The 18,210-nt window shown below is 44.7% G+C and overlaps 1 protein-coding gene across 3 annotated transcripts in view; it reads left to right on the forward strand.

Annotated features, from left to right (window-relative positions):
* The window catches only part of MGAT4B (alpha-1,3-mannosyl-glycoprotein 4-beta-N-acetylglucosaminyltransferase B), a 1,507,233-nt gene that overhangs the window by 1,245,655 nt on the left and 243,368 nt on the right, over positions 1-18,210 (forward strand). For all 3 annotated transcript variants that reach the window (XR_014966618.1, XM_085617756.1, XM_085617757.1), the window contains exon 12: positions 16,153-16,231. Coding sequence is in view for 2 of the 3 variants with exons in the window: in XM_085617756.1 (XP_085473882.1) it covers positions 16,153-16,231 (79 nt within the window). In the remaining variant the exon portion in view is untranslated. The remainder of the gene's footprint in view (positions 1-16,152; positions 16,232-18,210) is intronic.

Raw genomic sequence — 18,210 nt, forward strand, 5'->3', positions numbered from 1 at the left:
CCCGTGCAGCGGATCTAGCGTTGCCACGGCTGTTGGTACCGGGACACTCTTGGTGCCATTTCCGGCGCTTGCCGCGGACACGCCCCTTTTCAAGGCCACGCCCTCCTTCTAGCCCTTAAAAGGAGCTGAATAACGAGCGCCAGGCAGATTGACAGATACTCCTGAGGCGGAAGCCGGGAGCACGAACCTTGTGTAAATTGATTTTAAAAATATTTGAGTGTCACCTTATTTCTTGTACTTTTAACTCACTCACCTTCTGCTCCTTGAACTGCTGCTTGCAGACCTCACTCGCCCAGACCTCCCGTGCAGCGGATCTAGCGTTGCCACGGCTGTTGGTACCGGGACACTCTTGGCGCCATTTCCCGCGCTTGCCGCGGACTCGCCCCTTTTCGAGGCCACGCCCTCCTTCTAGCCCTTAAAAGGCGCTGAATAACGAGCGCCAGGCAGATTGACAGATACTCCTGAGGCGGAAGCCGGGAGCACGAACCTTGTGTAAATTGATTTTAAAAATATTTGAGTGTCACCTTATTTCTTGTACTTTTAACTCACTCACCTTCTGCTCCTTGAACTGCTGCTTGCAGACCTCACTCGCCCAGACCACCCGTGCAGCGGATCTAGCGTTGCCACGGCTGTTGGTACCGGGACACTCTTGGTGCCATTTCCGGCGCTTGCCGCGGACACGCCCCTTTTCGAGGCCAGGTCCCCCCCACCCCACCCCCTCTTACAGATCCATAAAGCATGTGTAGATTTCGGACGCGCAGCGGACGAGCGCAGCGGGCGCGTCGATTGCGCACCTAAGGCAAGCCCGTCTGCGCCCGTCCGCGGCCGACCGGGGCTAGGGGCATATCACTCTGCTCAAATCATCACCTACTCTTCCTCACAACTCCACAGTCTTCATGGCCCCTGGCCTCTCTCCGCTTCCACTTGCTCTCTCATATCCTCGCATGATCTGTCCCCCTCTCCCTCATCTCCCAACCCTTTCGCTCCCCCCACTCCTTCTCACCCTCTCAGAGAAGGCGCCAGCCCAGTCTCACTTAGAACCCTTATTGCCTATTATCTCAACACCCGGTCAGCAGTGGCCCACTCACACGAACTGTCGGTACTGCTAGACCTCCACGCACCTGATCTCCTCTTTCTAACAGAGACTTGGTTCAGTGAGGACTCTCTCCCTACCTTACTGGCCACCCTTCCCGCTCCATATTATGCTCTTCGAGCAGACCGTTCCAATGGTAAGAATGGGGGCGGCGTAGCGGTCATCGCCCGGACCGACCTTCCCTTCCAATGTCTACCTCTGCCAGATATTGCTGCAACAGAGTACCTTGCCATTCGCACTACTTCTACTACTCCCCCTCTTACTTGTGTTCTCACTTACCGCCCCCCTCAATCACTCTTATCTTTTTTGCCTGACTTTCAGGAGGTACTTTCCACACTGACGGTCAATAACTCTTCCATCCTATTACTGGGAGATTTTAACTTTTGGCCTTCAGACCCAGCGGAATGTCCGTCCTCCAGAGAATTTTCAGATACACTCCAAACCCTCAATTTCGTATCACATGTTCACTCTCCTACTCACGTTAAAGGACACATCCTAGATCAGATTTGGTCCTTGAACTGTCCGGTAGACTCTCTGTCCATCTTGCCATGCACCTGATCTCGTTTACCCTTCCCCTCAATCCCACTATCAGGCCCCCGCTTCCAAAGAATGTTTGGGTCCGCTCATGGAGCTGAGTGGACCCGGAGAATCTATCTACATTATTAGCCTCCTCCTACCCTACCTTACAAGGCCTTTCCACTCATTCCCAGGCCGTTGCCATTGAACACTGGCTCTCCTCTAGCTGTGATTCCATCGCCCCGCTGAAGCGGGTGACCTCTAAACGGGAGAAAGACGCCAACTTGTGGTTTAACGAGAATCTTAAAACCACCAAACTTGCAGTACGCCGTGCCGAGCGTGCCTGGAGGAGGAACTATTCTCCCTCACTCAGAGCTGAGTTTACCACTCTTCTAGCTCAATATAAGAAGGCCATCTTGGTTGCAAAAACGGCTTATTTCTCATCTAAGATTCTTGCAGCTGAGAATCAACCGAGGGAAATCTTCTCGATTGTCCACAATCTGGCATTTTCCGACAGGACATCTCTCAAGCCTTCCCCTTCCCAGGACCTCTGTCAATCTTTAAATAATTTCTTTATCGAAAAGATTGCTACTATTAAAGCCAACATCCCCTCGCCCCCCCCGACTTTTGTTGACCTTCAGCGTCCTCCACCTAACGGCAAACTTGACACCTTTCCTCCCCTGACTAAAGATTCCTTGACTTCAATAATTCCTCTTGTCAAATCTGGATCCCCATTGGACATTTGCCCTGCGCATATCCTTCGCCACATTTATACATCCTGTCCAGACCCCCCCCTTCACTTCCTTAACAGTTCCCTTTCCCAGGGGGTTGTTGCCACACCACTGAAAGCCGCCGTCATTATCCCCATTCCAAAAAAACCTGGCGCAGACCCTTCAATCCCCGCCAACTATCGCCCTATCTCCCTCCTACCATTTCTGGCTAAGGTGCTCGAACGACATGTCACCAGGTCCCTGAGCACCTTTGTGGAGGAGTATGGGATTCTGACTCCCCGCCAGGCTGGCTTCCGCCCCGCACACTCTACGGAGTCCGTAGTTCTCTCGGTCCTAGACAACCTCAGGGAGGGAATGGATACCAACCAGGCCCAGGCCTTGGTTCTACTCGATCTCTCAGCCGCCTTTGACACGGTTGACCATACCATCTTACTCTCCCGTGTCAGGGCGGCGGGGATCGGGGGTACCGCTCTGGTATGGCTATCCTCCTTCCTGAGGGACCGCACCCAGGCTGTTCGCCTGGGTGTCTTTTCTGCGGACTTCCGGAAAGTTCAGTGCGGGGTCCCCCAAGGTTCCTCCCTTTCACCCCTCCTGTTTAACCTTTATATTGCCCCTCTTATTTTCTCACTACAGCAAATGGATGTCAGCATATACAATTATGCGGACGACCTTCAACTTGTTTTCAATCTGTCTTCTTCCCCTGCTTCCATCTCTAACTTTCAGTCTATCATGACTTTCATCCAGGACTGGATGAACTACAACCACCTGAAACTTAACCCAGATAAGACCGAGCTGGTGTTGACAGGTGGTAGCACCAGTCCCTGGTCTTCACTTTTCTGGCCTCCCTCACTAGGCTCATCCCCGGTCCCCTCTACCTCAGTTAAAACTCTTGGTATCAAACTTAACTCTCAGCTCACTCTTCACTCCCAGGTTAGTTCTGTGGTGTCCTCCTCCTTCCTGTCACTACGCACCATCCGCAGGGTAGCCCGCTTTTTTACCTTTGATGCCCTGAAAATGATCATTTTGGCGATGGTCATCTCCCGCCTGGATTATGGCAACGCCCTATATGCGGGTATTCCTGCATATAGTCTACGGCGTTTGCAGCTGATCCAGAACCAGGCGGCACGGCTGATATTCAATATTCCGAAATTCCACCACGTAACTCCCCTCCTCAAATCCCTACACTGGCTCCCCATCCGTGAACGCGTCCAGTTTAAGCTTGCCTCTATCACCTTTCAAGCACGACTGGGCACAGCCCCGGCCTTTATTACATCTGAGATTGTTCCCTATGTGCCTACCAGGGAACTGCGCTCCTCCACGCAATCCCTGCTGTCAGCCCCCCGTTTTCGGAGAAAGAAATGGGGAGGATCAAAGTTCGCAACACATGCCCCACTCCTGTGGAATTCCCTTCCTTTTGAGCTCAGATCTCTAACTCTGTACCCTCAATTTCGGAAGAAACTCAAGGCCCATTTTTTTGCCAAATGTTTTAACTAGACCACTTATTTTCTCTCCTTTCTATTCTGCTGTCCTTCTCCTACTCTGAGAATCTGTCTGTTACAGCGCCATGAAACCGCCGGTGAAAGTGCGCTATACAAATACTTTAAACTCAAACTCAACTCATTCTATTTAGGATGGGGAAGCTGATCTTGTGTTCATTGAATATTGCAGGGCTAAATAACCCTAAAAAACAAAGGGTGTTGGCCGGCTTGATGCAGTCTCAGAACTGGGACTTATTTTGTCTTCAGGAGACACATATCTCATGGGCTCACAGAGGCTGGCTCTGTAATCTTGGGATGGAGTTATTGGGTTGCTCTAGACAAACTACGAACATGCGGGGGGTTGCCATTTTAGCAAAAAAGGGGGTAAGCAAATGTTTAAGGAAAAAAGAGGATGCTTGGGGTAGGTGGGATATTGTTGAAGTCAGGCTTAAGGGGGAACGCTTTACTGTTTGTAGTTTGTATGGTCCTAACTTAGATGACCCTGAACTCCTAGATTCAATTAATAATGAACTAGCATCTTGGACTAAGCCACTGATTCTTTGTGGTGATTTAAATATACATTTAGGGACTGATCATAATGTTTTTTCTGGTTCATCTTATCAGGGTAAAAAATCTAGGGTGTTTAAAAGCTTACATATGCTTCTGCAGGATCAGGGGCTAATTGATGCTTGGGTTGAATTAAGACCTAATCAACCCGGGTTTTCCTTTTTTTTCCGCACCTCATAGGAAGCCGGTCAGATTAGACTATTTTTTGGTTTCTTATTCTTTGTTAGCCAGGATCGCGGTGCGGCTATTACCCATAATCATTTCCGATCATAATCCTCTTGTATTGGAGATTGTGGGTTTTGACTCCCCTGTTTTAATTAACAATTGGACATTTGACAGAAAATTACTTTTGGATCAGGGTTATTGCACTCATATGGAAAAATGGATTACAATGTTTTTTTCTCTAAATAAAGGGTCAGCCGCCGAACCGATAGTCTGGGATACTTTTAAGGCGGGGGTACGGGGGGAATCATTGAGCTCTGCAGCACAAAAACGCAAGGAAGAAATGGATCAATTTTTGCGGACCCTGGCGGCTGCAGAGGAAGAATTGACGATTAAAATAAATCATAGGCTTGATTTGACAGAGTCTCAGAATAAGCTTGCGGTCACACGATTATTGGTTTATCAGTTTTTTTTGCTGAAGAGGTTGCCCTTAAATTCGAGATTTATAAGAGGGAATGTTATGAATATGGGGAGCAAACAGGGAAATTACTTGCTATTAGATTGCGACAGAAGGAGTCTCAGAATAGCATCTCGGAGGTTAAAAATATTTATGGTGAGCTTCAATCATCTCCATCTAAAATTAGAATGGCATTTATGGAATTCTATGCGAGACTCTATATGAATGAGGAAACCTCTGTACCTGAAACTTACTTAGCCGGGATTGAGGGACCTGTGTTATCTCAAGCAAATCAGGAATTGGTAGGGTCATCAGTAATATGGGAAGAAGTGGAATTGGCGCTTCTTTCCCTTGCACGGGGGAAAGCAATGGGTCCGGATAAAATCCCCCTTGAATTTTATATCACCTTTCGTAATATTTTGAAAGTCGAATTACACTCTATAGTGCAGAGTGCGTTTTCTGGGTATCCTCCGAGGTCGTGGTCTAGGACCACAATTGTTGTTTTTTTTTTTTTTAAAAAAGGGAAAGATCCTTTGGAATTATCATCTTATCGTCCGATCTCCTTAATTAATTCGGATAGTAAAATCTTTTCTAAGATTATTGCTAATTGACTAGGGAAGGTTATTACCCCGTTGGTATCTCCAAGACAGCACGGCTTTATTGGGGGTCGAAGCACTGTTGACCATATTAGACGGGTTATTGCTTTGTTTGATTGGGCCCAAGCGACAAATTCTCCTATGGGCCTTGCTCTATTAGATGCTGGGATTTTTTATGGGCTGTACTTGCTTGGAACGCCTTTCCGTCTATTTTTATTAATGCAATTCAGGCTTTGTATAAAGATGCTACCGCTACTATTAGGACACTTGGAGCTGAATCTGATGAATTTAGGGTGAATAGGGGGACCCGGCAGGGGTGCCCCATCTCACCTTTATTATTTGCATTATATTTGGAACCCCTCATCTCTAAATTTGATTCTAATGCTGGGATTTCCCCGGTAGCATCTCCGATTGAGGCCCCAAGGGTATTAGCCTACGCGGACGACTTGGCTATTATATCTTCCGATATTAAAGCTGCTATGATAATAATCGAAAATATCACTAATGAATTTGGAAGGGTGTCAAGGTATAAGCTTAATCTGGGTAAGACTCAAATTTTACATTCTGTGGCTGGCTGTCCCCAGCAGTTAGCTACGGTTTCAGAGGCGGTTTACTTAGGCATCCTTATATCTCCTGATGTTAGTATGATCCCAGAGATTAATATCGATCCTATTATAGATTCGTCTAATAAAACTTTGCAAAATTTTGATAGGTTACATTTATCATTATATGGACAATCAAACGTCCTGAAAATGGTTATACTCCCCAAATTTCTTTACTTGTTCCGGTCCATCCCTCTTTTTTCAATAATGTTTTCTTTACTCGTAGTGAACGTATGTGTACACGTTTTATGTGGGGATATAGGAGAACGAGGAGGGCAAATAAATGGCTGAATTTGCCTAGAGTACGTGGCGGTTGGGATGTACCGAATTGTAAGTTTTATTACTGGTCTTCTTGGTTGCCGTTTTTCGGGGATTTAATCTTTGGGGTAGAAGAAATTTATGATCTTGCGCACACCCCATCAATTTACAGAATGATTCTGGGTAATAATGCACAAAATCTTTTATTGAGGATCTTCGAACCAAGTTATTATAAAAAGACTCGATTTAAGGTTTTGGATGCTGCTTTTCTTGTGTGGAAGAAGACCCGTAAAATTTTTTACATTCCTAAGATAGTTCTATTTACTCCATTTGATTCCATAGGGTTACTTCCTCCTATATTTCAAGATCTGGTCTCACGAAGGGGGTGTTTATCAGGAATTCGAATTATTGGTCATCTGTATGAATCCGGACAACGATTATCTTTCATGCAGCTCCAGGATAAATATCATCTTTCTAGAGGAGACTTTTTTAAATTGTTACAAATTTATAGTTTCTTGGATCAGGCTCGTACAAAAGGACTGTTTCTAGAGGGGAACAATGATTTTCTTAAATTAATCAAACTTAAGGTCAAAATAGGTCTCCTTTACCGATGTTTTATGTCTGTTCAAGTAGACGATCTAGATCTAAAACAAAGTAATTGGAATCGTAGAGTTGGTTCTACGATTAATCTACAAGCACTTTTAGAATTGTCTAACTCAGTTTTGCTTGCAGGTAATTTGAGGAGTCAGTTCTATATGTCCGCTTTCAACTTGTATTACACACCATTAAAAATAGCCAAATGGAAAACTGGAAGGGGAGACAAATGTTCTAGATGTAATTTGCACGCTGCCGACTCGGTTCATATGTTCTTTGCTTGTCCGAAGTTGGCTTGTTTTGTATCTGAGGTGGAATATTTCATAAATGTGTCATTGGGTGTTAAGTGCAAGTTGACAGCGGAAGTAATTTTGTTGGGGGTATCTTCGTTATCAACTTGTGATACGGGGTTTGGATGTAATCCTGAAGTTTGCTTTTTGTTTATCTGTATGGCAATAGTCAGACTATGTATTACATCTAAATGGATCGATTCGGATCCCCCGACTTTTGGGGAATGGCGCACAAGGATTTTGGCTATCTATCAATTGGAAACGGCATTGTATAGGCTTAAACGGCCAGTTAGAAAGCGTATTGGTTTGTCTACTTGGGATCTCATCAAAAAATGGCTTTGAAATTGGTAATTTTTCATTTTTTCTAACGTATTGTTTTTTGTTCTGGGGGCCTAAATTGAATATTGTAAATTGTGCTTTTTTTCTGTACTCTGTCCCCTTTTTTTTATGTACGCTCATGGATAAATAAAAAATTTTAAATATAAAAAAAAAAAAAGGAAAACATAAACCAACATTACATCAAAGAAAACACACTAAAAAGGAGCAATCGCCATGATTAGCACATCATTTAGGATAGACATATCACATTTACGACTAAAAAAATTAAAATAAACAACAGCAATAACAATACGAGCACACAATGACAATAATCTTTAAGGGGACTCCCTGTCTACATTATATGTGGCGTCATCAGTAAAGGGGGTACATAAAAATCCTCTATATTCGTTCCAAGGGCCCCATATTTTTGTCCATTTGCCTGGGCAGCCTCTACTTTAATATATCACCCTTTCGGCCTGCATGCACTAGTCCATGTCCTCAGCCCAGTCCGAGCGTCTCGGTATAACTCCCCCCCTCCATGTTCTGGCAATATTTCGTTTTGCAACGATACAGCCCAAGGAGACCCTCAGTTGTTCGGTACGGTTAAGCTCGGTAGCATCCCAGATGTTCAGGAGACAAAGCCTAGGGGAGGGAACTATCGATTTCTGACATATTCGGGACATGGTAGATAGAACCTCGGTCCAATAGTGTTGGAGAATCGGATAGTCCCACCACTGATCTAGGAAGGTACCCAAGGAGCCGCAATCACGGGGGCAGAGTGGGGAGGTAATTAAACTAATTTTGACTATAGCCGTTGAGGTGTAATAAGCCCTGTGAAGTACTGTAAGTTGTATAAGCTTAAAGCGGGATCGGATTGCTACCTCCCTGGGAGATGCCAAGGCCTCCCTCCAGTCCTCGTCCGGTATTGCTCCTATATCGTCAACCCATTTCATGCGAAGTTTGTCAAGTGGTTCCGGTAAGTTAAGTATCTTGCGGTAAGTTAGCAAAATGGCCTTGTCCGGAAGGTAGTCATCAAAGAGTCGGTCTTCTTGAAGTGATGAGACTGGCAGATCGGAGCCTTTACGGATGGCTTTTTTTAGTGCACTACGTGCTTGTAGATAACGGAATGTTTCCCCTTCATGCAATTGGTATTTTGCCCGCAATTCATCGAATGGAACCACCGCACCCATCACCCACATGTCCCCTACTACGGAAAGGCCAATTAAGTCTCATTTATCAAAACAAGGTAGACTCAACAGCATCCCCAGATGACAGGATTCCAGCAATGGAGTAACTCGTGATATTTTACCCTTCCAACCTAGCGCGGCAGTGGCCGTGTGCCAGGGTGAGACCGTGGTAGAGGTGGGTGGAAATAATGGTAATTGCTTCGGTCCTCCATATAGCGCCCTCATATAGTTGCCCGCCGCCATATTGAACCGATCCATTCTATACGCTGGGTCCTTGATGGGGCGGTGGGCCCAGTAATTGAGAGCCACCAATTGTGAGGCCCAGTAATAGTTTTTGATTGCAGGAAGTGCAATACCACCATCGTACCAACTACGTAAAAGTTATGCCAAGGCGATGCGGGGAGTGCCGCAATCCCATAGTAATGAATGAACCTCGGAATCGATCATTAAAAAATATTGTGGTGAGACAGAGTAAGGTGTATTTAGTAGGGGGTATAAAAAGCGGGGAAGCGCCATAATTTTGAAGAGGGCAGCTCTACCGAGTAGGGTAAGGGGCAGCGCCCTCCAATGCAGCATGTCTGCCTGGAGGCGATGCAGGGGAGGGAGGAGATTTCTTCTGTAGAAGACATCCGAGTCCCTCGTGGCATAAATACTCAGATAACGGAAGCCATCCGTAACAATACTGGCCGCACAGCCTGGAGGAAGCTGTGGGGGTTTTTCACTGAGGACATATACCAAGGACTTGGCCCAGTTGATGGTATAGCCCGAGTATTTCCGAAAAAGAGCTAGAATATGGAGCACTGTATAGGGCGAAAACCGAGGTTTGGCCAAATATAAAAGAATATCATCGGCGTAATGTGATATTTTATGCGACCAATCCAGAGCCCAATTCGGCCCACGAATAGATGGGTCTCCTCTAATCCACACCGCCAAGGGCTCCAGCACCACAGCGAAGAGCAACTGCAGGTATGGAAGAATTTTGGCTACAAACAATCAATAAGAAGATTACTTTAAGCCCATCACTAATGCTATTTGGGTATGATAACCGAGCTGGGCTTTCACCATCTCAAAGAGATTTCGTATTTATCATAGCGGCTGTAGCTAGACTTTGATAGCCACGGCTTGTTATGTTATGTTATCAGAATTTCTAAAGCGCACTGTTACCCTGAGGTGTCCTGGCGCTATACGCTATCTGCCCAGGCGAGGCTGAGGAAAACATTAAGAAAAGATTCCTCAAGAAAAGAGCCAAGTCTTCAGACCCTTTCCAAAAGGAAGAAGTCCAGAAGAATTTCTGAGGTGAAAGGGAAGGCTATTCTAGGCCTTAACGGCACAGTGGCAGAAGCTTCTTCCACCCCAACTAAGTTTGTGAAAACGGGGAAGAATAGCAAGTTTAGACTGCAGAGATCGCAGGGTTCTCCTTGGCACATACCACTGGATGGACTGTTTAAGAAAATCAGGACCAATGCCATTAAGAGCTTTAAAAACAAGGCATAAGGCCTTGAATTGAATGCGAGCTGCCACCAGTAACCAGTGTAAAGATGTAAGTCCTGCCTTTACAGAAATAAACCTGGGTATACCGGCAAGTAATCTAGCTGCAGCGTTTTGCACGGTCTGGAGTCTAGACAGCTGTTTTTTTAAATATTAATGTAAAGGCTGTTACAATAATCCAGCCGTGATAGGATGAGTGCCATAACTGCAATTTTTAAACAGTCTTCTGGAAGAAAGAATCTGATTTTACGTAGAAGTTTGAGTGTAAAGGAGCAGGAGGAGACAACCTTGCTAACCTGATCTTCAAAAGATAATTTTGCATCTACAAGTACCCCAAGGTTTTTTGCCTTCGTAACTGGGATAGGAGGCCTGCTCATAGACGTCGGCCACCAGTCAGGTGTCCAAAGGTTGATGGTATTGCCAAAAAGTACAACCTCAGTTTTTCCAGCGTTAAGCTTAAGGCAATTTGCTGCCATCCAGGCAGCTATTGCCTGCATACAATTATGGCACTTGTTATGTTAGGGAAGATTTATAAAGCGCTCGGCTACTCAAAAAGAGTGTCCCGGCGCTAGGAGTAACCTGCCAAGAATCAGAGGCGCTCAAATGCAATTTCTTGCGATCTCACCAAGCGATGCGACTACAGTCTATAAGAGAAACAACCAGGTTTTAAGGTGCTTTCTGAAGCTGTAGAGTTCAGAGGTACTTCTGAGGTCAAGAGGGAGGGTGTTCCATAGTTTGCTAGCCATCACCTGGAAGGAGCGACCACCCTTTCTGGTTAGAAGGAACTTCGGCACCTGAAGCAGATAGAGAGCAGAAGATCTTAACGTCCTCACCGGACAATAAGGGATAATTCGCTTTTTAAGATAAGCAGCTCCTATATTATGAAGCGCCTTAAAAGCCAGGACCAAAGCCTTAAAATCAATTCTATTTTTTATTTTAAGCCAATGAAGTTCCCTGAAAAGGCTGGCCAAATGGGTCCTAGGGCCGACCCTCAGAACAGCCCTAGCTGCAGCATTCTGAACTAATTGCAAGCGGTTCATAAGAAATTTCGGAATACCCAAATAAAGGACATTTGCATAGTCCAGTCTGGAGATAATAAGAGCCTGCACTACAGTCTGTCTATGAGACCTGGACAGGAGAGAAAGAAAGTTCCTCAACATTTTGATGAGCCTGAAACCAGTGCCAGTCACAGCTTTCACTTGCGACTTCATAGAGAAGTCTGAGTCCAGTAAGACTCCAAGGTTTTTCACAGTGGACACAGGGTTGGGTGGTGAAGGCTGGTCCAGAGGCCACCAGTTTTTCCATTCATCTCCGGGCGAGTGGCCAAAAAAGATGATTTCCGTCTTAGCCGAATTACAGGCTAGCTGGTTCAGGCGAAACCATCCAAAAATGTCAGACAGACATTCCCTGATTAAAACTCTGTTAAACGGTTCATCCTTCCCATAAGAGAACAGGATTTGGGAGTCGTCAGCATATGTTATGATCTTAGCTCCACATTTTTCAACAAGAGAAGCTAGAGGGGCCATATATATATTAAAAAGGGTCGGGCTCAACACTGAGCCCTGAGGTACTCCCACATTTAGTGGGGGAATGGCAGCCGAGAAAGGAGGGGACCAGACAGACTGCTGACGCTCATTGAGGAAAGAAGAGAACCATTTAAGGACCGTGCCCCGTAGGCCGCACTCCCTCAGTCTCTGAAGGAGGCGGTCATGGGGCACGGTATCGAAAGCAGCAGAAAGATCAAGTAGTATAAGAACTGCTTTTCCACCCTTATCGAGAGTGCTCTTGACGCTTTCCAAGATTTCTAACAGAGCTGTCTCGGTACTGTAATTTGCTCTAAAGCCAGATTGGCTAGCATGAAGGGCGTTGGTGGTTTCTAGGTGCTTGGTAATTACTGCATTCACATATTTTTCTAAGGTTTTAGCAAAGAAGGGAAGCAGCGTAATAGGTCTATAGTTATTTGTGACTGTGGGGTCAGCCGAGGTTTTTTTTAAAAGAGGGAGTATCATGCCATGTTTCCAGCTCAACGGGACAGAGCCCGTACTTAGTGCCAAATTAAACACATGGTTGGCGGCCGGGTTCACAACTTCAGCAATTGATGCTAATATCTTAGCAGGGCACGGGTCAGAATGCGCACCAGATTTAAGTGAGCTCATGATGGCTAGAGAGACATCCAGGGATATTGGCGGAAATTCTTCCAAAATAACCATCTGGGAGCCAACAAATAGATCAGAGGCGCCCTCGGAAATTAACTGTGGGGATACAGCAAATGAGTCCTGAATGGACTTAATTTTGTTGTAGAAAAAAGTGGCAATATTAGCCGTCCATACAGCCGTAGGAGTGAAAGGATTCTGGGTAACACTAGGATTAACAAAATCCTTCACTACTTTAAAAAGTGCCTTACTGCAATTTTTTGTAGACTCAATTTTATTACCTAAAAACTTTTTCTTCTCATTTCGGACTTTCGCAAAGTGAACTTTCAGGGCCTGTTTATAAATGAGCTTTTTCTGGGGGAGGTAGTCTTTCCTCCAAGAGCGCTCGAGGCATTTACAGGCTTTTTTACTCTGCTTGAGTTCCTCGGAAAACCAGGGAGCAGAGGGACTATTGCGTGTGTCCTTATGTATTTTACGAGGTGCCAGGTGAAGTGTCCAAGTATGTAACCAGTTATCAAGGGAAGATGCGGCATCCTCAAGATAACTGTCAGCTGAAATAGGGTGATCAATTAGAATATCCATTAAGGCTTTGGGGGTGATATTCTTAAAAGATCTAGTTTCCTTAGATTGAGTACAAGACGGTGCCCACGACTTGTGACATTCTACATGTAACCAGAAGGTAAGCAGGAAATGGTCTGACCAAGACAGAATCAAAGGACTGTCTAGTTCAATATTTTGGGATGAGAAAATTTGATCTAATGTATGGCCTCTGTCATGCGTTGGGAAAAAAACAGAGGGAGGCATGTCGAAAATTATAAAAGATTCGCATATTTTTTGGCCTCCATGTCCGAGTCTTGATCAAAATGTAAGTTAAAATCGCCAAGGACCATACAGTGTTTATATCTGTCAACTATGGGGGCCATAGCCATGGTGATAGAGTCTAGAAAAAGCCCCGCCGGTCCCGGTGGTCTATAAATAAGTATACCAGCAACAGATTGCTGCGCTGAGATAGAGATAAAGAACCCTAGCCCTTCGGCTCCATCTAGGTCATTGACTGGTATCAAAGAGCAACGGAGGGGGGGTTTATAGATAGTAGCTACTCCCCCCACCACGGCTCCCAATACGATCTTTCCTGATGATTTTATATTTAGGGGGTATAGCGTTCGCAAGAGTGGGATTGGAGCCGTCATGGAGCCAGGTTTCAGTAATGAAAACCAGATCAGGCTTGTCGTCCCTTAAAAGATCATATAAAATAAATTCATGCTTTTTCACCGAGCGTGCATTTACAAGAAAAGCCTTGAGTCTGCCCATCGCCCTATTTTTAAGTAGAAGAGGGGATTTAGAGATGGAAACAGTCGCCTCAGAGGCGCATGAAAGTACAGCCTCCCAGTTACACACATTACAGACCATAGAGGCCAGATTAGTAGCTAAATTAAAGGGAATGCAAGTACAAGCTGGCATTCTAAGCCTAATTAGCTGTTTCAGCCTCTGCCCCCTTTTTGATGGACAGCAAAATTTGTGTATCGTCAGCATACGATGACAGCTGAAAGCCAAAGGATTTAACCAAGGTGGCCAGCGGGGTGACATATACATTGAACAGCGTCTGGCTCAATGACGACCCCTGTGGAACCCCACAGGGAAGATGAAAGGGCTTAGAGCTGTTCCTACCAAGATCCACCGTTTGTGATCTATCTGCTAAAAAGGATTTCAAAAGATCCCAGGCCCTACCTCTAACCCTGACCGCTGTTAAACGGTCCATCAAGACTTCATGACGGACCGTATCAAATGCGGCCGATAGGTCCAGGAGGATGAGGATAGCAGCACCACCCTGATCCAGAGCCCCTCTGATCTCATCTGTAGATTTTAGCAGTGCCAGTTTAGTACTGTGGTCGGCACGGAACCCAAACTGCGTAGAGTCCAAAGATGAATTTGAGTGCAAGAGTTGGCTAAGTTGGACATTCATGGTTCTCTCGATCATCTTACCTGGGAAGGGAAGACGCGAGATGGGCCTGTAGTTACTCGGGTCACTCAGGTCTAGATTAGATTTTTTTTAAAGTAGGAGAATTGAAGCAGTTTTCCAGAGAGCAGGAAAGCAACCGGATTCAAAGATGGAGCGAAACAGTGGGGTAAGTGCTTCCCCGATGATATCAGGAACAAGCCTCAAAACCGAAGTGGGACAGGGGTCCCGTGGTGAGCCGGAGCGAATCTCGAAAAGGAGCTTCGTAACTCCAGACTGTTCCAGGGGTATAAAATGGCCAAGGGTAGGAAGGACAAGATCCGTTGTATTCTCGGTCTTCTGTTATCGCAACCTGATTAAAAGGTGTGGGCGTGAATGTAAAGGACGAAAAAATATTTTCGACCTTTTGCAGGAAGAAAGCAGCCAGAGATTCACAAAGTTCAGTGGTACTTTCGATTTTAGGGCTAGTAAAAGAAGTTAACTGGGTAATGGTTGGAAGGACTCTGAATCTCCTGGGTTTATAGCATGGCTTCATCGGCTGATAAATATAGATATTCAGGAAATGGCTCTGTATAAGAATAAGGGGTGGCGAGCTAAGGAGAAAGGATAAAAGATTTGGGCACCAGTGATCCAATGGCTTAATAGAAGATAGGAGGTGGGACGGACCTAGACATAAGCTCTTATAATATAACGAGAGGAAAGGTGGTTTTGCCATTGGTTGCTTTATATTGTCTCCCTTTTTCTTTTTCTTTCTTTAGCATCCTCTCTGTGCAGTAGTACATCCTACAAGAAATCGCGTAGCACAATTAGAATGTTTTAAGTTTTAGCCTATTTATAAGGATTATTGTCATGTAAACAAGTAAACTGTGATGGATTTATATTCTTTGGATGTTTATATTTTGTACCTTGTGGCTAAATACATTGTTTAAAAAGCCTTTTTAGAAGGGTGTGGGATCACTATTTTATCAGCGAAGTAACTTCAAAGTACTGGAACAGAAAGAAAACAAGCATTTGCAATGCAGTAGGTCTCGCATTTGCGAGAGTTTGAGCTATTGGCATTATAAACGACAGTGCCTTTTATGTATGCGTTGTTTTTTAAAACCGATAAATAAAACGCATTGTCATTTACAATGCCAATAGCTTAAACGTAAATGCAAGACCTATTGCATTGCAAAGGCTTGTTGAACTTGGGTGCTTCCATTTAGTCTTGAAACTGATGTTTTTTCAATATTAAAAACTACATCCAGGAAAAATTGCACCTCTGATAGACCCCTAAAGGGTGCTTCTTTCTAAAAAGTGCTCCCGGGTCCACGCAGGCCAAGTGGAATTATTCGAGCGTTATGACTCCATTGACGATTTAATCTAATATCCATTTAGCAGCGAATTGTTTAAAAGTTGGTAAATGATGCATAGCTAGGACTGACAGGTAAAATAACTTTTTTTTCCTCTCCGAAGCACTCTGATGCCCTTGTTGGTAGGGAGCACTGAACAGACATGAAAATGGATTCAATATAGGAGTCAAGTTGTGAATTGCTTTGATTTTGAAAAGGAGGTGAAAGTGGTTGTGATGGGGAACGTGTGATATGTACATGAAAGGAGTCTTACCTTTCCTGAAAGCAAAACTTCACTTTTGATTTTGAAAATTCACCTTTTTAGTGCTAAGGTTTATTTGTTTAAATCTCATTTGTTTGCTTGTTCCACACAGGTACTTCTTCCGCAGCGGCAACATTGAACACCCAGAGGACAAGCTTTTTAACACTACAGTGGAAGTCTTGCCTTTTGATGTGAGTTTGATGTGTGTTTCAATTGCTGTATTTATTTGATTGAAACATTTTTTGCAAGGACATATCCTGTCTCAATGAAATAGTAATTTCTCGGGACAGAATCCCCAATTCATCCTCCCAGCTTCAAGCAAGGGATCCCCAAATATGCATGTTTCTGACGTACACTGTGCCTCATCCACTTACAAGTCTCTACAATAAACTTTCTCTCACACCCTTTAACCCCCTCCCATCAGATTTTCAGTTTCCTGTTTTTTTAAAAACTTTTTTATAATTTTGCTTTCTCAGTGGTGTGACAGAAAACTGATGCTTGGGAAAGCTCATTAAAGAATGACACATCTTTCGTGCAAATTGGCTTCTCCGGCGCTCTTCTGTCTGATCTACTAGAGCACATAAATCTAATTTCTATAGATGTTGTTACTTCTTTCATACATTTCTTTCAATGCAGGAAGCAGAGAAAAGAATATGATTAAATTGAAACTAAAGATACACACTAACAAGCAGGTGCCTAGCTGTTCTCCTGGGAAGAATGTGAGCGGGCCTTGAAGAGTAGATGCAGTGCCGTGTAGCAGTGGCTCCTGGCTGAGGGCGTCGGGGCTGTACCCAAATAATTGTGCAAGTTATGCAAATGGCAATTGCTATGAAAAATTACCATCCAACTAATATTGAAGGACAAAATTAAGCCTATGCCTTCCTCCGTGCCTGGCAGCCTACCTTTCTCTTGCTCTCAATGACAGGAGAGCCAGGCAGCCGGGCACTTTTTAGAGAAGCACGTGTACTTGAATCCCAGTGCCAACTAGCGTTATTTGCTTGAATTTTTTTTTTTTTGTTTATGCAGACTGGGCTGAACTAGTACCATGACCAGAGGCGTTTTAAAGCATGGGCAAAGTGGGCTCTGGCCCAGGGCCCCAGCCTTTCAGGGCCCCCCTGATAGAGCCAGCTCTGTTCTGTAGAGAGTACTGCCCTGGTGACACTGAATAAACCATAAACAAATTGTTTTAAATACCATTTTCCTTTAATTTATTATAATGTGAGGTATTTATGGGAGCCTATTACAGACATTTTGTAGAGAAATACTGTGTTTGTTTCCTACAACGTCCATAAACGTTTCCTTTAGATCAAAACAGGACCTCAGAATTGAAAATTGGGAGAGTGTCACCAAGATTATTTGCAGTAATATTAGTAGCTGCTGCTGTGTTACAATATTGAAAACACACATCACTATCTGAATATTAGATGTAAACACATTTAGACGAGTGCACTGTCAGTGAGCTGGCCAAAGGGTGCATGAAAGAGCTGGAATTGGATCATAAATTCTAAACTATTCTAAGAAGGACCCCCAAAAATGCGTTTGGCCCAGGGCCCCAAAAACCCTTAAGATATCCATGAGCAGCTATTCTCCGGGGTCTTAAGAGACCACCCACTTTTTAGAGCAGCCCCTGGCGTCTAGGACATCAGCACAGCCCTGTATTTCCCTGAGCTGCTTGTCAATCATACACAAGCTGCGAGCATGTGTAAAACACCCACCCTTTTCAAAGTTGTCACAGGGTGGGGGTGAGGTCAACCAGCATCACTGACTCCACCCCACCCGATGATCAGTTTGGAAAGGGTAGGTTTACAGCATGCTCCCTGTGTATGATTCAGGACATGCATGCTGTAAACAGTTACTCTTCATGTTTTAGCACGCGCAAAATATCTGTGTAAGAGGCATACGAGCTGCAGATTATACACTGTGCATAGATCGCCATCTGGTGTTGGGCCCGGATGTTTGCAGTTTGTTTTTCTTCTTGGACAATGTTTGGAAGTTACGAGTTCGGTGACTCCTCCTTCGGTCCGTACTGCGCATGGGCTTCGGCTCCATCCTCAGATTGTTTTTTTCCACCATCGGGCTCGGATGTAATACTTTGTGCTCCGGCTTCGAACCTTTTCCAGTTCGACCTTCGACGAAAATTCCTCGTCCATCGAGATTCTTCAGACATAAT

The sequence above is a fragment of the Triturus cristatus genome, chromosome 7 (genome assembly GCF_964204655.1).
Source record: "Triturus cristatus chromosome 7, aTriCri1.1, whole genome shotgun sequence".
NCBI classification, from domain to species: domain Eukaryota; kingdom Metazoa; phylum Chordata; class Amphibia; order Caudata; family Salamandridae; genus Triturus; species Triturus cristatus.